Genomic DNA, 21,019 nt, shown 5'->3' with positions numbered 1-21,019 from the left:
GAGAGCTTTCATTAAGCCAGTCGCTGGGAGGTGACAGTTTGTTAACAGGGATCACAATTGACAGACATCCCGATCCACCACAACATTTTAATGATGCTGGAGAGGAATTTTGGAATGGTGTGTTGTCGAGTTGACAGAGGGCCTTTTTTCCTTTCTTCTCTTGTCCCTTTTTTTCCTGATGGTTCATATCTAGATGGAGGGGGGATCTATGTATGTGGCAGTATAATGGATTTAATGCACAGACGTGATTTATTTTTTGTGGTGGTTGTGTGTGCTGTGTTAGTTATGAGCTGTCTAATTTAGTCAGAGAGTAAATAGTGCAGGCCCAGGCTGTGCAGAGGAGGGGAGGTAATGCGTAAAAAGGCTCAGGTGGCCTGTATCTGCATCTCATTTGTAGCTCAGCAGGTGATCAAAGGCCTTTACAAGGTCAGCCTATTACCGCCTCCAAAACTGGAATATTTTTAGCTGAAAGAGCCAAACTCAATTAAGTGGGAATAAAAATGACTCTGGTGTATCTACAAATATTGCAGGAGTTCCTTAATGTGAAACCTCGCGCTCGGAGCGTTCAGGTGGAGATGGGTACCCGGGTGCATTTGTGCCATGAATTGGAATTGTAAATTTTCAGGCTAATGAAGTGGGATCTCTGATGTCCCGACACTGGCCAGGAAATCAAATTTAAACCCTTAAACTCAGCCATCCAGATGCCAGGCTTGCTAGTGCTAGAGAGAGAGGGGCTCTGGGAGGGAGCAGGCGAGGAGTTGGGCGCATTGGGCACCTCTGGAATCAATTAGGCCTGCGGGTGGGGTCCACCTCATTCCGCCCCTGTCACAGCAGCTGCTTGTGAAGGGTCCTGTGTGGCTCAGAGCTGCCTTCGACATGCCTGCAGGGGACATAACACACGGGGGGTCTCCCTGGGAAATAAATGGCATGAAATTAAGCTTTTAAAGTTATTGATTGTAAACTCTACTTTGATTCTTTTTTTTCCCTTTTTTTTTTATGCTGTCGATTATTTGTGCTTTATTTTTAAGGGTTAGATACAGTGTTTGAAACATTTGTAGATCCTTTTTTCGATGCAGTTATCGACTTGCCAACATGTGTTTTTATAACACGATCACCAATGTTAGGTCTACATACTGTATATTTGTGCTTTGAGAAATCAGAGAAATAACATATTGTACTAACACACATTAGCTGGCACAATGACAGTGTGCTGTACAAAGTACACACCATGGTGTATGTTAACATCATCCCCCTCACTCCCCACCACATTCATCAGTATTTCTTCAGATGCTGGATACATTAGCTAGGTAATATGTCATCAGCGGAGGAGAGCGTAACCTCCATTGCCGTCCTCTTTGACCTGACCTCCACTGTAGGCCATACAGGATTTATCATAACTACATAAACACAATTACCAAATTCATCACTTACTGACTGAGAAACCAATGGACATGCCCTTTTTATTATGTTATATTCTAGTGCTCTTCCAATCGTATTGTTTCTTAATACGTCTACTATAGATTCTGGTGCACTACTTCAAGTGACCCTGCTAAGAAAATCATGTGAGCAAACTGAACACATTTTTCCAAAGGGAATAAGTTGCATCTTTTATCAGCAGGGATGCACCTGAACAAAAGTTATACAGTACAGTAACAACAACAATACATGCTAGATGTAGATGCTTGTGGGACTGGCATATTTTGACATTAATCACACATGGATTCTTCATTCTGTCACACAGCCATGTTACAGAAGGCTATGCAACATTAATTTGACAGTGCTGCATCTTTTCCAGGTTATAGACATGTTATTCTCCCACTGCAGTATGATACTGGTGTACTGCACTACCAAATCTGTATGACAGAATTAGATGACTTGAAAAAAACAAAAAAACATTTGACAAGAGCTGGCAATGGAGATATTACTGTTTGTGGTTAATGTAATGTTTCCTCCTTGATCATGTAGCCTAGAGGTTATGAGCTCTTTCTGTGCTAATTCTAAACTGCCAGATCATTATTTGCAGAGTTTACATACTGTAGTAATACTTTCATTTTGGCTTGACACTACACAAGCTATTGGGCTGTGTCCATTCTCTAATGCAAACTATTTTGTATTTTTCTGGGTCTTCCTCTATGTGGTAATTTTTGCTGTAAGAATTTCTTGTGAACCTTCATTTCCATTTTAAAAGAAATGAGGGATGGAGTTGGGCGAGGTGCTGCAGGGCTCATTGCTAACAGGCTAATCATCAATTACATTGAGTTGAGAGTGTAGTATTAATGCAGAGAGAGGTTCAGCATGATAATACAATGCATACATCGACAGTCAGATCTCTGTATGAACAACACCCAGTGGAGAAGCTGAACCTCCATGGCTTTAAAAGACAGGCATTGTCTCGACTGCTGCCTGTAAAGCACAAGCCTTGTGACAGATTCTCTTAACTGCTGAAGGTGCTGGATGAATCCTTTAGATTTGCTGTCTGGAAATATTGTAGAAATGTACTTGGGATTTGAGACATTACCACTTGAATATTTAATGAAAAGGATCTTCTGAGACACAAAGCTGAAAGGCAAGATGTGCTACAAATGTGAGCTAACAAAAGAAGAAGAAAAGCTTTCATCCAGGAAAAAATATGCATGCTTCTAACAAGTGTGGCTTGTGGAATCTGTCTTTATTAAAATCATCTCCCCATTTTAAAGCTTTTTTTCCTCCTCTTTTTAATGTAATGAACCTTGCCTTGAACCGTCTTTTTTAATTGCTTGCTCCCCACATTGGATGGAAAAAATACAGTTTTTCATTCCATAAATTAATTTTCAGGGAGAGGGACTGAATAGCAATTTAATTAGACAGCTGGCATTGTGCATGCATTCTTCCCTTTTAAAGAATGCTGTTTAGAATAAATAATGATACACAAAATGAGGGGCTTTTAAAGCACGATAAGCCATGCCACATTATGCTGAAGAAATATCAGCCAGGGAAATTAAGTGGAAAAATACACTTTTATTTTTGTCCCTAATGAGCCTCCAGCCCCCCGTTCCCCCCCTTCCCCTCCCTGCAGGACCAGAGAGCCTGCACGTCCATGTCTGCCTCTTTACTCTACTGCTTGTAGCTCATTTGTTTATGTTTGTACAGCAAGATCGTGTCCCCACGTCTTATCTCTCACAATGTTTTTAAAAAATGTCCACCGTTTCTTCCTAGGAAGTGTCTGTGTCTGTGTCTGTGTCTGTGTCTGTCTGTCTGTCTGTCTGTCTGTCTGTCTGTGTGTGTGTGTGTGTGTGTGTGTGAGAGAGAGAGAGAGAGAGAGAGCGCACGCGTCACATGGCTCAGTGATGCCGAGTTCTCCCATAGGATTCACTGTGCCACTCCAGCTCACAATGTGATTTTGATGGATTGTTTTCATATTTCTGTTGAGTCTGCAGCAAGCTTAGTTTTAGTGGTTGCCATGCGGTTAACTTGTTTGCCAAAAACATAAACAAATTGTACAGGGACAGGGCTTAGACCTGTTTGAAATATTCAGTGGATGTGCAGTGCCTAGAGAAAGTATGTGAACCCCTCCAGTACATACACTCACCGGCCACTTTATTAGGTCCACCTTGCTCGTACCGGGTTGGAGCCCCTTTTGCCTTCAGAACTGCCTTAATTCTTTGTGGCATAGATTCAACAAGGTGCTGGAAACATTCCTCAAAGATTTTCGTCCATATTGACATGATAGCATCACGCAGTTGCTGCAGATTTGTCGGCTGCACATCCATGATGCGAATCTCCCGTTCCACCACATCCCAAAGGTGCTCTATTGGATTGAGATCTGGTGACTGTGGAGGCCATTGGAGTACAGTGAACTCATGTTCAAGAAACCAGTTTGAGATGATGTGAGCTTTGTGACATTATCCTGCTGGAAGTAGCCATCAGAAGATGGGTACACTGTAGTCATAAAGGGATGGACATGGTCAGCAACAATACTCAGGTAGGCTGTGGCATTTAAACAATGCTCAATTGGTACTAAGGGGCCCAAATGTGCCAAGAAAATATCCCCCCACACCATTACACCACCACCACCAACCTTTGAGTTACTGTTGCCTTTCTATCATCTTGAACCAGTCTGGCCATTCTCCTCTGACCTCTGGCATCAACAAGGCATTTTCGCCCAGAGAACTGCCGCTCACTGGATATTTTCTCTTTTTCTGACCATTCTCTGTAAACCCTAGAGATGGTTGTGCGTGAAAATCCCAGTAGATCAGCGGTTTCTGAAATACTCAGACCAGCCTGTCACCAACAACCATGCCATGTTCAAAGTCACTTAAATCACCTTTCTTCCCCATTCTGATGCTCAGTTTGAACTTCAGCAAGTCGTCTTGACCATGTCTACATGCCTAAATGCATTGAGTTGCTGCCATGTGATTGGCTGATTAGATATTTGCGTTAAAGAGCAGTTGAACAGGTGTACCTTATAAAGTGTCCGGTGAGTGTAGTTTTCACATTTTGTTATGTTGGAACCTGACATTTAAATGCATTTTATTGGGATTTTTTGTTTTAACTTTAAACCTTTCAAAGAGATTCATTTTTTATTAATAAATAACATAAACCACTATTTTGGTGCACAGATGGAGTCCAACTATTGTGTAACAAATGTTGGTTTGCCATTGTAAAGGGTTCACATACTTATTTACACAGGACATTTTGGTTATTCATTTTTAACTATTTCTATACATTTTTTAAGTAGATGATGTAGATCAGTTTAAAAATCAAAATTAAATGCCTTTAAATTTAAGGCTGCAACAAAATGTGAAACTGTGTAGGGGTTCACATACTGTACATTACACTGTATGGCCAATAATCCCATATAATAATCCCAGAATCACATGGCCTCTACAGAATTCTCTGAGATACAAATAAATTGCATTATGCAATTTCACAATAAAACATCAAGTACAGTGTTCTGCATTAGTAATTTGATAGTTCAGTCATTTTTATTTTATGAGCCACTCTGTGGATGAAGTGAACAGGAACAGGCAGTACCTCATATTGCTCAGCCATTTGGGTATTTGTCATGAAATTACGTCAGATGAAGGCTCTCCATGAAGCACTAATGTAGTGCTTTAGCGACCTTGTTTGGACTTATTAGCCTGTCCAGATTGTGTACAGCAGGCAATGTTTGCCTGAATTCAGTGGCCTTTGAAAAAATTATGCCACCAGCCATTGAATGAGAGGCAGTACTGTGCACATCAACTCATGGTGAATGGAGTAAGTAGATTCATTTGAACACTGAGCATTTTATTCAAAAACACTTTTGTAATATTCATGCCCATGAAACCAATCATCTTTGTCATCCCGATGCTTTTTTTTCAAATGTAGCTGAATGTAGTCATTTTTACATGGCTGAATGGCCTCTATTTCAACTAGTTATTAACTAGGCTCTACATGGACTAAACCAAACAGCTGTACCCCTGGTCCATGTAACTGGTTAAACCAATCATGTACAGTATACACTTGAATGTCCTGTAGGCAAACAACATTCTTCAAAAATATCATCTAACTTCCATCAACTAGATATGTGTAGTATATGTTATACAATATGTAGTCAGTATACTGTTAAAAAGGGACAAACTTGTCGGATCATGGGAGTTGCCCTGCAAATCGGGGATCACACAGAGTGACCCTGTTTTCAGACATTACGCAACGGACGTCGCCTCTCTCCCTTTACACTCCCACTGGTGTTACGGTGGGCCTGGCCCCTCCACACCCAGACACGGGGCACAAAGCCTCCCCTATTAAGCCCAGCAGTGGCTGGACATGCGGGGCCATCAATCAACAGCAGAGTGCTATCCACTTTCACTGCGGATGCCGTAGCCCAACCAAAGGTCCCGTCCGTTAATTACAGCTGGCCAACACAAACAAGGCGAGGAGGGGGGATGCCGGGGGCCTGCGGCAGCGCAGCGCAGCGCTGCGCACGCAGCACTGATATAGGGCCAGTCATTCATCTGGATCGGGCCCATGTAATCACAACCACGGGAACAGTTACAGCAGCCCTGCTGCTACTCATCAATTACAACCTCTCTGCTCCTTATATTGTGTCCTGAACATCTGCAGAGAGAAATGTACAGTACTGTAGTAACACTCCATCCGCTGTACATGGTACTGTACTTCAAAGCCTGCGCTGTTTGTTTTTTACAGTATACAGCCGCGAGGACATGAGGATATCTGCGTGTTTTTAAAACATACAGGCATAACCTTGTCATCATGTGAAATAGACTGAGGCCCAAACAAGCTGCCATCAAGTCCCATCAGTGGGGCTGGTCCTGATCTGCCAGGTGTCTGCCTCCCAGCCGGACACTGCGCTGACTGATGAGAGGCTGTTTGGACTGGCAATAGCACACAGTGGGACGCAATCTGCTCTGCCATGTGATTGCAGGGACTGGGCCCGCGCTTTCTGCCCTCCTGTTCCCCAACATGACACAGACATAGATGGAATACTAATGTTGTTAGCAGAGATGCAGTACTATACATAGCCTTCCTTGTTGTGTAAAACACTATTAAATCTGCAATGTGACAACTATCATAACATTACAGTACGATCACTTTCAGTGATATGATTTGGTTGGGGTGTTTTTTCTTCTTCTTCCATTCTCCAATGCCAAGGCCATCACCTTCTTTGCCTTTGAAATGAAACCGATATCGCCTCAAGCAGTGCATAGTTTTCCCTTAAGTAGACACAGGTGCTTTTTACCCAATCACACTAGAAGTCAGAAAGCCCTTTTTCTTTCTTTAAGAGGGACACTGGGACCCCTGCGGGGATGACTGGAGGTTTATAGCACAACCCATCCACTAATTACAGTAGATCCAGTTCTGAGACTCCCTTGAAGTGTATGAGATGTCATTAAGCACCCGCAACAGCTGGGGATATAAACAGCACCTTTCAACCCTAAGAGTCAGGAGCTGAGAATAATTTGTGTTGCCATAACTGCAGCTGTAGTGAGGGGGAACAGAGGAGAGAGGCTGCATTCACATTGGGCTGTTTGCAGCATTTACAAAATGCTTTTCTTTCTTTTTTTTTTTTCTTCTGTGATCCCAGAAATGCATCTTTCCTAGCCTCTACTTTCAGGATCAAAACAGACATTTCCCCCACTGAAAAACATTCTCGAGGGAAGTGCTATTGAATGATTTATGTTTGTGTATGCTCCATGACCCCACTCTTGAATACAAGACCTGCACACAGAAAGATAACTCTTGTTGCATGTCCTTTTTGGTATCTAGAATATGTATTTTTATTTGTATGTGTTGTAGTTCTATTTATATGTGTCTTGAATTCCTGGCATTATTTGTGTTTCTTAAGGTGGAGTGCAAAGGTGTCTGACTTTAATTCGGCAGTTATTATGTAACATCACCTTCAGGCTCTTTCAGTCTTCCTGGTGTAATACAGTAAATAGGCTTTTTCAAATGACTCACTAATAGAATTTCTCATAGAGGTGACATTTTCTATCAAGTGCTCATCACTAATGCAATTTTCATGGTATGTTTATTTTTTTATATGGCACTAGCTTTTTATATATGTTTTGTTGATTATAAACCAGTCATGCAGGAATACGATGCAATTATAGTAATAAAATATTTAGGGTATGTTCAATTCTTTTTACTATACATATGTCAACCATAACCATCTCCAGATGTTGTTCTAATGTAGACTACTGGATAGGTGTTAACAAGAAGTACCTAAAAGAGAAAGCTGCAAATTTAACAAAAGCCATTCATGTTTAATATCACAACATTTCATTTTCTTTGATAACCATATTGGTGGTGTGAAATTGCCACCACACAAAATTCTGTCTCGTCTACCAGACAGCTTCTGGCATCGATATACAACAAAACTTTTCCCGTATGCCCTAACGTCATTTAGCACAGACTGCAGTCTTATTGCTGTCTCTTTCGTATGCATCATTAGATTTATTGTGTGCGATTGGCCTCCCGTGGATTATGCATGTCTTAGTGTTGAAAGCTGTCTTCCTTCCCATAAGGAAAGACAGAGGATAGGAACATGTACATTGCAATGTTTGGCTCCTCATGAGGTGCTGCTTGGACTGCTGTTGTAACACACAACTGAAATTCAACTTGCACACATTGAGTACGAGGAAGGGAGCCTCAGTGGATGTTTGTGGATGTTTGTGAATGTTTCGAAGTGAACCTTGATGGTAAGGCCCTCTTAGATCTTCACGTATCATAATTTCTATTCTTGGCTCCACAGGCCTGTCAGCTGATGTGAAATGAAATACAACTTTAAATCTCCTTCACAAAAGGATTTAGAGAGCAACTGGAAGAATAAAGTGTCAAGCTAATAGAAGGGAGCAGCACAAGCTGCTGCAGAGATTTGATTTCTGTGGTGAAAGAGCCGGTCTCCACAGGCCACGCAGACAAGACAATGAGCTGTATCTTGCTGAGAAACAGCAGACAGAAATCATTACTACGTGAGTGGAATATATTGCTTTCAAACTGAGGAAGTAAAGCTATCTGATCCACAATACTGAAAAGCAATCCTTAAGGAAAAGCGTGCAAACTTCTTTTTTTTACTGGTCAGAAATGTGATCCCCATGGATATCTTCAGATTTACTTGTGAACCCCCTGCAAATCCCCTTCAATCAGGTTCTCTCTCGCCTTCCTCAATACCTGTTGATGAAGATGTGCTCTTGACAGTTTTCTCCCCCCCCTCCCTCCCCCCCCCCCCCTCTCCTGGGGTAGCTTATTTTACCTTCAGAACCACAAAAGTATAAAGTCTGTAGATTTGTTGAGTTGAGTACAGGTGTTGTGCTGAGTTTTACAAGGCTTTCTGAGAACAGGCCTTACACTTTACTATGGGCACTCTGAGAGGAAAAACAGGCATTTGGGCTCCATGTAAGGCTCAGAGGTTTTAACAAGCAGCCAGAGAATTAACCCTCACAAGGGTCTTCTCTAACTGGAGACATTTATATAGGCATTCAAAACCCTCTTCAGTTCCCTTATCATCCTGATCTAGAAAGTGTCTTCTTCAATTGCACCACAAGCATAGCTCTCAATTTTTACATTTCCCATATCAATTTGTTAAGGTAGGCTAAGGTCATGTGATGTTGAGTTTAACCTTAAGCAACTTCACATTAACAACCGAGCCAAGTAGACAGTTGCTTCCCTGTAACTTTCCTGAGTAGACTCATACTGCTGTGTTTATACACAATACTGAGCCTCAAGATGGATATCGCCACCGCACAACAACAATCAACAGTCTGTTAAAACCACATTGTGTTGTTTTGGCCAGGAAAGAGATCAAACAGATAAGGTTCAGTTTACAGTACATGTTTATGGGAGGCACTGCTGTGGTTGAGAGCAAAGCTTCACATTTTCTCTGTATATGAGAGGGTAGGCTAGTCATCTGGGCCTTGGTTCCTCTGTCAATATGCCTGACCTACAGTATGTTGAGAGTACTGTACACCAGAGGTTTGTAACTCTGGTTGTTAGTGTATACAGCGGGTCATGTGCTATATGTGAGTGGTAGTACCTGGGTGGTTGGGTTTACTGGAGGAGGAGTGCAGACCCAGTGGAGAAGGCCTGGTAGAGGGTAATCTAACTGGAATCAGAGAATCGCCCCTCTGGCTGTTTTGACAGGTTGATCCATGGCTAAAGAGAGTAAGGGGCAAGTAAGGGGCAATTCCTTATGTCCTGCAGCACTGACTGGGCCCTGCTGAACACTGCCAAGCAATGTGTCCAGAACATTCTGTACTCTGTGTTTCCTACAAGTTGGTGCAATGGCACTTGTTAGATGCTTCTAAAGGGAAGAAAAATAAATACGGGGCTCCACTCTACCTTTGAACCTGAGCTTGATTTGAGATGAACCGTCTGTTTGACGAGGCTTTGGAATTGTAATTGAATCTCCTTATAAATCTTTCATAATTATGCTCCGCTTGGTGCATCTGAGGGAAATGTTGAGGTAGACTGTCAGTTATTTCTAATTCAAACCACGCTTGCATTATTCAATCTGACTACGAATGGCAGCAACAGAAACCTTCAGAGCCATCGGAGATCCATTTTACCTTTTTTCAGTCGGTGGCTACTAAATAATTTACTGTGAAAATAAAACACAAAAGCAGCCTTAGCAATCCAGCTGAGACTCCTTTTGTTGAAATCGAGTGATTAAATGGGTTATGTATTTTACACTTCTATCACAATTAGATTACCCTTTACCCTTTTCCCTTCCATGTCAAATGTTTCTGCCCTCAACTTCTTCTGTCTGTAAATGGGCCGTCCTTGCACTGATCGTACTGTTGTGTCATTCAAATACTATCTTCATCCCAGTATGCCCATTGCAGTGCTCCTCTGCCTCAGTACAGAATCACTGTCGTCTATCCAGAGACTCCAAACCATTTTGTGGCTGAGGGAGGGGGGTTGTCACAGAGGAATGTTGTTGGAATAATAAGCTCAATCATCTCTAGCTCAGCCAGAGAAAGTGCAGCTCTGCTGTGTACTGCCACGCTAACACGTCTACAGAGACACTCTGTGATTCTCCCGAGTGCAGATCTCGTGGAAGAGCCACTTAAGAAGCTCCTTCACAAGTCCGTTGTGACACACTGTTTTTTAAAGAGGGTTTATTGTTCAAGACCCTGCCATTACGAGTGCAGCATGTCTGCATTATGCACAAGATTCCTGACAAACACGGCGCCCTAATGCGCTCCAGCCCCGTCCGTGGTGACACAGCGAATCAGGCAGGCACGTCTGAGCCGTCGCCGAGACACCCCAGGGGAAAGCCAATCACATTTGCTAAGACCCGGGCGGATGGAGGCAGTGCCCTGGCGATTGTTCGAGCCTGACTGCACACCAGTGACCCGGACTCGAGCAGATGTCCGGTGAGATCAGGTGGAGATCTCTTGAACCCAGTTCAGTTCTGGGGGGCCTGGGCGCTTGGCACATCGCTCCAGATCTGTGCGCTGACTGAAAAAAAGCGCAGACGTCACATCTTTGTGACTGCCAGGCACATGTCTAGCCTGCCGTTGCACCACTCCAAATGGACAGGGACAAACAAACATGCACAGAATGCAAGCATGATGTATGGGTTGTATGTAGGACGTACATTACTTGACTTGTTTCCAAATCACTCAAATTAAGTCAGACAAAATGTCTAATTGGATGAAGCAGACTGTCAAAGTGAAGGGACAGTAACAATTTCTATTCGTACATTACATATACAGTGTATGGGGTCTTTCATAAAGTGTATGCCATATTCATTTATTTACAGTATTTTCCTCTCTTTATGCTGACCCTTTTCAATGTACATCATGGAGATGTCTCACAACTGTACAGGAAATCCATATGATTTATTTATTTTCATGATTCCCTTCTGAACACCTTGACACGCCTCTGTTATTCATAAGAGGACTTTATTGCCTGGTCCAGATGTGTGCAGTGCAGTTCCTCCTCGATGCAAGACGAGTGCAGTGGTGCTGCTGGAGGATAAATGTCCTCTCTATTACAGGCAGTGGCCCTGCTGCTAAATGGCCTCTCTTCCACACTGGAGCAAGCTGCATGGGGCAGCGGATGAGCTCACAGCGCAGTGCTCCTCTTCCCCCTCAGCGCCACACGCCTCCTAATGAACGCCTGGGCACAGGCTGAGGTCACACGCTCTGAGGAGAAATCTTCTGCTCCTCCTCCTCCTCCTCCTCCTCCGCTGCCACGGCAGACACACATAGCTCACTTGATGCAGCCAGCAAGATGGGCCACTCAGCTAACGCCTGACCTTTCAATTTTTGCATCTTAAAGGTCGAGGTTAAGTGCCCATCATGCTCTCACAATTAAGATGTCTCTATAAAAGAGATATGTAATCCAACATGTGATGCCCTCTGTAAGGACAGCACTGGCCATCTATCTCGGGGTGTAGAGAGAGCCCAGATAGTCTGCCCTTTAATGGGAGATAACGCATGGTCGGATCTCGTTGATGGACAGCACCAAGTACTGTATGTTATGGTTAAGGTATTACTATTATTGTATTTGCATCTTGTGCCAATAGCAATGTGCCAATAGTGGTTATTGTGTGAGATGTACAGATACATCTGTACAGAGTATTTTGGAATGTTAATGTTTTTTTTGTTTTTTTTAACATGATTGTCCTCAAACAAGGCCTGAAAGCCTGGTTTAGTTGGTGGCTTTCTCACTAGGCTCTTTATCTGGTATGGCCTCTCTTGTCTTTTTTGTTCTTAAGTCTTCGATTTCTCTACCTCCTGTCCAAAACACATGTTTCCCTCAAGCGTTTTGTATTTGAAAAACCTGATATTAAAAATTGAAACACTGAATGTCTGCAGCCTCCTATTCTATTTTATAGTGTCTAGGCAGTAAAGCTGAGGAATTTATACAACACCTTAAGAAGAGAAAGCCACAGTGTGATTGGAATTCGGCAGCAATAAATAGTCAAGTCATGATGAAGAATGGACATTTCTCTGCCATTGTAAGATGGGCTGCAAAACATCATTTCTCCACGCCTCATAGGCCTGACAGTTTGAGAGAGATGTACTGTACATTGTCAGTCTCATTTTCTCAACCCAAACCATTCAAGCCTTAGTGATGACTTTCCAGATCTATAACAGCTTTTATATTGAGGTACTGTACTATGTCAAATTTTAGCCACAAGCACTTTTGCATCAGTCCATTTTACTTTACATCTTCGATTCTATGGAAAATCCTTCCCTATAAACCTTTTTCTCTGGCATATACAGCATTTTTGTTGATGTACGGTAAGCGACATTGAAACAATATCTATGATTTGACATTGGTTTTAACACTTTACTTTAAGATGCCGCTATTCTTTTGTAATAACAGTTAATACTCAAATAACATTGTATTAACTTGTTGTATTGCAGTTTGTGTTATTACCACACTCACTAAGTCTTAATTAAAATGGAGAGTCTGATGCTGCACCCATCGAAAAGTGCTGATGAGTGGCAGTGCATTTGAGTGCTTCAAATGGAGCCGGGACTTCAACCTGATTTTTTTTAAAGAATAGATAATTGAATCCACACTGCTCACCTGAGAAATGCTGGCATCGACAACTACATGTTTCGTGCAATGCTTGCACATCGGTTGGTAAACAATAGCATGGGTGGATGAGGAGGGTCATCCTGTGCACTTCAGGTGGAGCCTACAGAAAACAACACTTTTGAGGGGTGTGGACTTGTAACTATGAACTGTGTAACAACATCCTAATACAATGTTGTTGCCAGAGTAATTACAGTGTTACAACATTCTGTTGGTAGAGGGTAAACAATTTTAATGACCAAACATGTTCAGGCACTCTTGGCCCTGTTGTCCCTCTCTGGGCTCACCCTGCTACTGTATGTGTTTGTTTCAGAAAAGCCCAGGAGCAGGATAAGAAGGTGGTGCTGGCTGGATGTGTCCCTCAGGCCCAGCCCAGGATGGACTACTTGAAAGGCCTCAGTATCATTGGGGTAAGCTTCAAATCTCCTCTCCCATGTGTATTCACAACAAGACTGTAGACAGGAGCCACTAAGGCCTTTCATGTTTGCTCAGCCATTAGGTCTACCTTTTGTGAACGCATTTTTGAAACCATTTTTGTCCACAAAGTATGTGAGGAAGGACACATTCTATGTGGCTACCATTATAGAGAAAAAAGGAAACTTAGATTTTGTATTTATTCATTAATACGGAATCAATAAGCTACAAAGCTTGATCAAATTCATTTACAAACATACCTCCTGTCCACAGCAGCTCAAATCAAATTAGATGCTGTGCGTGTCACTCTACACTCTCTCTCTCTTCCTCCATATCTGACAGTACTGCACTGCTCGTAGTAGATCTAGTGTCTTGCCTAGGCATCTCTGTGCAAGTAACCACTTACTATGGAGAATTGGGGTGTGGGGGGGCACTCTTTGCCTGGTCCAGTCAATGTGGCCCTTCCGCAAAATACCGCTGACAGATCTTTTTATTGATTTTCTTTCATTCTTTACTGCTTACTGTTTACTAAACGTATCTACTACATACTAACCATACACCATACTATTTAAAGCCTACTACTGAGTAAAATGTCTTCAGTAAATGACACATTTCAACATGCTACACCTCATTCATACTGAGAAACCATCATCAGCTGCTCAACCATGTTGTTCATGGTAATTGGTTCAATTTCGCTACTGCCCACCTGCCTTATCTGCTCCATTGAATTGTGGGACTAAAATCGAAAAAGGACTTCCTAGTGTGCAGTGAATTCATACTACATGAAAAGGCAAATCTAGTATGACATCCTGGCATTTTCTACATACTCAATTTCGGATACTGCAAAACTTACTAATCTTACATACTGAGTACTGAACACCTACTAAATAGGTTGCAGTATGAACGTTCAGACATGGCCTATAGTGTTGTACGTCTATATTTGAGGAAGTGAGTCATTTTGGTGTTGTGCGTGACTGTGTTCCATATTAATATTGGTTGGACTTGGACTACAGTCAGACAAACAATGAGGCCATTGACTAAGTGAAGGAAACAGGTGATGGCAGTTATCGTGTGACCACTACTTCCTTCAGTTGAAGCAATCGCTTTATGCAAATGCACCAGGGTTTTGCATATCCCACCAACGTTGACATTCCTGGGTTATTGAAACTTTTCAAGGATACATGGAAACATAATCAATGCTTAATGCAACCGACTCAATGAATGTCCTGGAGTAATAAATTCACCAGCTGTTTTGGTGTGCCAGAAGGCTGACATGAATGGGCTTGTTTATTGAATTAAATTACTTCCTTTATGGTATAGCATTTAACATAACAGATTAATGTTTATCTATGCTATAGAAATTGCCATACTAATATTATCCATGTGTTAATTATGTTTTACATTTTAAATGAGAGGCATACAAATGACATTATTTGTATTTAGCATCAAAGATCATGTTCAAAGTAGCCTTCCTTAAAATGCAGACTTGATGAAAATGTAGCTTTGCTCTCCAGAACACAATAGAATTTCTTATGTAGACTGTTGTCATTGGACTCTTGGGAATACATTGATACAATAGATACGTATCTTAGATTTACCTGAATGTCCCTGAATGTGTTCAGGCATTTCTCTAAAAATACGCTAAATTTATTGTATTCCAAATAAGCATTAAATTCTCTGATACACATGATATGCTATTTTCTGCCTTTCCCTGCCTCTCTGTCTCCTAATGCAAAACTCGGGACAATTGTACCTATATTGCTATTCCATGAAAGCTTTGCAATTTATCTAATTTTTCCCCAACGGTATCGACCTTCTCAGCCTTTGTCACAACCATACATCACCACAGAAAACCACGAGGCATTCTCGCTTAGATTTAAAGTAGAGACTCGGTCTCCCCGCACTGTGTTCACCAACAGAAATACAGTAGCACCTAGGCCCTCACTTTTACACAACTGTGCGTATACTGAGAGAAATTAAAGGTAAATGTCATATCAGCAGAGCAGCGGGGCAGAGGGCTCTAAAGAAATGCTCCCCCAGCGGGCCTCCTCTCCTGCTTTTAAATGAAGTTAAAAGGAGGTCCGCAGACAGTTAAGTACAGTCTTCCTGAAAAGCGTATTGATCCTGTGATCGGCAGGGCGGCCGAGGATGAGAGGCAGAGGGTTAGCCGTGAGCTAGCTGCTCATCTCCGAGCACAGCGGGTCGGCCGCTGCAGCACCGGAGGGTCCAAATGGCAGCAGCTCCACGCTGGGGTCCACCCCTGCTGGCACAGAGCCGCGCCCAAGTCCTCCAAGTCTGTATGGATCGACAGCCCGGTGACAGACCACCCTCACACCAGCAAAGACAATTGGGCCCTGACCCAGCATGGTGGCCGTACATGAGTGTAGGGGTTTAGGGGGGAAGGACCACAGGCCTGGTTTCTAGATCAAAGGTGATCATATCGATCCCAAGCATGCTTGCATACTTTTGCTTTTGCTTTTTAATCTTAACAAAAAAACATGCATATCTGTGGAGTCACCTTCATTCTTAGTCAAAGAAGTCTTGGCACATGTCAGAAATGCTAAGCACTCAGAGTTTCATAAGGTTCAACACCCCCCCCCCCCCCCCCCCCCCCCCCCCTCAATAATAGTACCTCTCCTTTTTCCTCTCTCTGGTTCTCTCGGTCTCTCTCTCTCTCGCCCTCTTTTTTCCTTTTCACTCGGTTCCACTTGGAGTGAGTGATGCCATTTTCCTTTTGGACAGCACAGCAGTGCGCCGAGTTTCAAATGTAGCTGCCCAAAGGGTAGCCCACTCCGACGGGCTTAGTGGCCCGCTGTTCAGAGTGGACACAGATTGCCGTCCCATTAGGGGGAAATTGATTTTTATTTCCATGCTTATCATGCATATAACTGCTGCCAGGAGAGGCCTTCTTCCTCCAGCAGTGCCTGGCTGCACACTGCCCTCTGCCCACAGCCGAGCAGGAGTAATAGGCCTCCAGGCCAGAGACGGGCTGGGGGGGCGGGGGCGGGTGTTTTGCACCCAACTATTTAACCGTGGGGTGCAAGGCACAATTGATACACATTTCCTGTAATAGATCAGATTTTACAATCTCCAGTTCCCCATGCAGAAATAGCACAGCAGAGGGGAAAACTGTCAGATTTGCTGTAAAAGCTTTTCTCTCTCTGTGGCTCACAGTCCAGATGCCCTGGCCCTGCTTCTCAATGGAACAGTGAGTCACCACAGAGATGAAATTGTTTTGTACGAGTTTCAGCTTTCCTGCCATACTGTGTGACTTTACTGGTTTAATGTCACACTGTTTTTGTTTTTTAACACTGTTGTTTTATGTGGTTTGTGCTGATGGCGGTTCCCACAGTTATGGATTTTAAGTAATATAATACAGCGCAAGAGATATCCATATGAGCTCTCTTATGTGGAATGAGAAACTGAGATTATGATTGTGTTATGCCGATAGAAGTGTTCAAAGACTGTTTGTCTTCTGCTGTGGTCATATAGAGCAAATAATGACCTAGTATTGCTCGCTGTGCTACACAGCTGTGGTGGGAGATCCCAGGATAAGAACTGTCCAGCTAATTTGATTCCATTCACTCGTCACTCTTTGCATTGGAGCAGACTGTATAGTCAGTACTTTTGACATATATATTTTAACTATATTTCCATACTATATCTGACCTAGATGGTACATTAACACAGTAGAGAAGAGGTCATGCGTGAGTAATGTGGATGATGGAAGCTTGTGTGACCGAGGTCTTACCCCTGTACCCTGGGACATGACAGAGAGGAACGACATCTACCCGTGGAGTTAATCTTGAGGTGACCCCCCCCCCCCCCCCCCATCCCATCCCATCCCTCCCAGGATGAGTATGGCCTCTCTCTGCCTCCCTCCCTCTCTCTATCTCTCTCTCTCGTCCTCTCTCCACCACTGGGGAGCTGCTCTGTCTGTGTCAGCCACTGAGTGGAATCTGTCACATTTCTCTTTCACAAGTCACTGCCTCTGCCCTGGAAGGAGGCAATTAAAGGGATAATGGTTTACTCCTTTGTCATAGAGGTCTTTAATTACCTAATAATCCTCATAATTAGGATCCAGAAGCTGATGTGAGGCAATCACCCATCTCGCGTCGCCATATTTATGAATAGAAGTACTTCTGATAGTGCCGTGAGATTACATTTTCATCAAATCTGTCGAAGTTATTTATATCTGGTGTCAGTTAGAATTAGTGTTCAGTAGAAACGAGTGTTTTTTTTGTGTTTATGGTGACACTGTTGATGGACAAGGCAGATAATGAAGTGCTTATGGAGAATTAGGGTGAGCTGTAACTACTTTCCTCATCTTAATCTGTCCTGCACTGCAGTTTATCTGCGATCATTCAGGGGGAGTAGATAGTGATCTTGATGGGGTGACTACTAGTGACTACTGAATGAGGTGTCACAACCATATTGGGGCGAGTTTAATCGTTGGGCGTGCGTGTGTGCGTGTGTGGTGTGTGTGTGTGTGTGTGGATGTACAAGTACATGTACAGTAATATTGTGTCTGGGAGAGAGAGGGTGGTGCTGTTTATTTTATTTTTTTTGCGTGCTATAAAAACGGTCACATATTTGAATCTATGCATGTTAAATATGGAAACACCATGATCCCTGGTCCGGTGGACCTACTTCACAAAATCTTCTCTATATAGTAAGATTCACAGACATGAATGGCAGACCTTGAGCCTGTGCTTCATACCCTGGGCTCATCTCTGTGATGGGAGCATGTGGGACGGGTATTAACGGCCAGAGAAACGGCCGCTGACAAAATTGGTTATTGAAAATCCATTGATGTTGAGCCTGCCTGGTGGTTGAGCCTGTCTGCTGGATCACACTCGTAAAGCAGGTTTTAAAGAGAGGGGAGCTTAAAGACACCTCGGTGTCGTCATCTGTCATCACCAACACACCCTGCCCTCTGTGTTCCAGGTCCAGCAGATCGATCGCGTGGTGGAAGTGGTGGACGAGGCTGTTAAAGGTGAGTTTACCTGACCTAGCTCTCCTAATCTGAAGATCACTGGTATAGCAGATTATACAGGCCTGATAGAGACATACTGTTATACAGACACTACACAAATCATTGTGTCACATCATGTAGTGTGTGTGTGTGTACATGATTTTCTTATTGTACTGTACATGTTATTGTATTACACAGTTTTCTGCGCCCTGATGACCTTGTTTGTGGAAACGATTTACAATAACAGACCATTTTGATTCAGGAATTGACAGTGAGAGTGAAGCAAATCCGCAAGAATGACTTGGCCTTCAAAGTAGGACATTTATCTGTTTCTGATAACAATACATTTGAAAATTTCCCTTTACGGTGGCAGGCATTTATCACTCAGAAATGCCTCCGCTTGAGTTATTTCATTCCGTTTCCATCCCTCAGCGGCTTAGCCTTTTGACAAAGGGGAGAGAGAGAATATAATTGCCATTGTGTGCTGTCTGTCTGGAGCTGTACACTTCTGTCCTTGCCCTTATGTTTCATTTCTTTTTTCGTCCTTCCAACAATTTCTTGTCTGTTGGAGCATCGCTCTTGTAATCGGAGAAACATAACGCTCAATTCGTCATGCGGGCTTTGTATAGTACAGCATTGTATCAAGCGTATTCAGGTAGAACAGGTCTACCATTTGATCACAACAACTGTATGCCTGCTTAATCCTCGTCAGGTATATATCTGCCAGGCTAAGGAGATAAAACTGCCGTGGGGGGCAGACACACACAATAAACTGAATGCAAATGCCCCTTGACCTCTGACCTTGACTGGACATGCAACTCTGTCAGGAGAAGAATAATGTCAGGGGCCTGGAGCTCCAGAAGCTCCAGTAATGCTCCAGTGGACAAGAGGGAAGGAGGGGGACACAGGGGAGGACAGACACACACAACGTTGGGAAGACGCAGTGACAGTCACTGTGTCCCTCTGTTCCCACGAGCTGCTGGTTCAGCTGTGGCAGTGTGACAGGCGAGAGAGAGAGAGAGAGAGAGCGAGAGGGAGAGAGAGAGAGAGAGAGCGAGAGGGGGGGGGCGGGGGGGATAGTATGGCGGAGATGGTAAATGTTCCTCAGGGCCTTGCCATGGCACACTCACCCAGACATGATGAGTGCTGAAGTCGCCCCTCTTCATGGTGACTAATGGCTGTCTGGGTAATTGAGGCCTCGCTCCTTTCCCATCGCGCTCGGTCACATGGCATTATTAGGCCTGCCTCCCAGGCAGCATCCCACTCCTACTTTAAGCAATAATTGTGTCACAATTAACAATTGGAGTGTTGTTCTCTCTCCGAAACTACTAGTCTCATCCAGTACTGGCCCATTAGTGTAGTTTTCGAAGCAAATAAATCAGCTTTTTAAATGATTTTGACGGCATTCCTTTTTTTAGGGAATTCAAACATTAAAACAATGTGCTTCATTGTTGAACCTTGTTACAGTTGAACATTGGTTTAGAATGGTATTCGATACAACTCTGTATCTAGCGGGGAAAGCCAGCCATGATGAGGTAATGGGAACAGGAACCATCAGCATTTCTGCTCCTGCCAGCAAGGCCATAACTTTTAATGGTTTTTTGCTCAGGCAAAACAAATTAGGATGCCTTCTGTGTCAAGTTCGGTTAAATCGTTATGGAGCCTCGACAACCCCTAATGAAGGTCACTTGTAGTTTACATTAGCCCCTATGTCATCATCCTCCTCTCCTCCCCCAGGAATTACTGTCTGTATGGCTAGCTATGATGCAGCCTCTGATGTATAGATACACAGGGCCAGATCTGGTGAGCCTTCTGGCTGTACAGCCATAGCAGAAGCGGCAGTAACAGTGGTAAGGGTTAACAGCAGCAGAAGCGGCAGCAGCACTAGGACCAGCAGGCCTATTGCACATGCACAGTCCTGGGGAGCTTTTTTCACAGAGAGGGGAAGATTAATGACCATCTGAGCCCCCACCAGAGTGTGTATCAAGGCTGACCTTCAGCTCTCCCCGTTACCCAGACACCGACCGGCAGAGGACGACACAGGGGAAGTTAGGAGAGAAGTGTCATCAGCAAGGCCTCATCTGTTCTCTGTTGTGCTTCTTCTTCTCTCGCTCTCTCTCTCTCTCTCCTCTCTTCTTCTTGCTCTCCCTCTGCTCCTCTGGCATGTGGGGCTAGCGGAAATCATTTCCCTTGGATCATTACTGCTTTTTATTACGCACATAAAAAGGCATCTGTTGTCTCAGCTTTAAAACCAGGGACCTGGAGGTTAATTTTTAGGGAAGTAAATCCATCTAGTAATCAGGCAGGATTGTGGATTGTGCCCCCTCTGCCTGTGATTTATGGTCTTTGGGACCCATCCTGGGAATGCTTGGCCCCCGAAGTGACAACAGCCATTCTCTGCCAGTTGTTCCAGTCCAGTGTTTGCACTGCAGCGTGGCATGTGTGTAACAGTATGACATTTACCCCGGCAGCACATGTCAGGCTTTAGGAAGATGGGTGGGGGGGGGGGGGGGGGAAAGCATTCTTTCCCTTTTGTGTGGTTAATTACTAGAGAGAGGAGCAGATGCTTAAGTGAAGGCAACACTGGTACAGTAT

At 43.5% G+C, this 21,019-nt stretch overlaps 1 protein-coding gene across 1 annotated transcript in view; it reads left to right on the top strand.

Moving 5' to 3' along the window:
• Positions 1 to 21,019, top strand: part of cdkal1 (CDK5 regulatory subunit associated protein 1-like 1) — a 282,148-nt gene that overhangs the window by 66,725 nt on the left and 194,404 nt on the right. Inside the window, exons 5-6 of the mRNA XM_083678910.1 lie at positions 13,349 to 13,445; positions 18,397 to 18,445. Coding sequence (XP_083535036.1) covers positions 13,349 to 13,445; positions 18,397 to 18,445 — 146 coding nt within the window. The remainder of the gene's footprint in view (positions 1 to 13,348; positions 13,446 to 18,396; positions 18,446 to 21,019) is intronic.

The sequence above is a fragment of the Argentina silus genome, assembly GCF_951799395.1.
Source record: "Argentina silus genome assembly, chromosome: 10".
NCBI classification, from domain to species: domain Eukaryota; kingdom Metazoa; phylum Chordata; class Actinopteri; order Argentiniformes; family Argentinidae; genus Argentina; species Argentina silus.
Note: the sequence above shows the minus strand (reverse complement) of the source record. Positions and strands in the feature narration are given on the sequence as shown.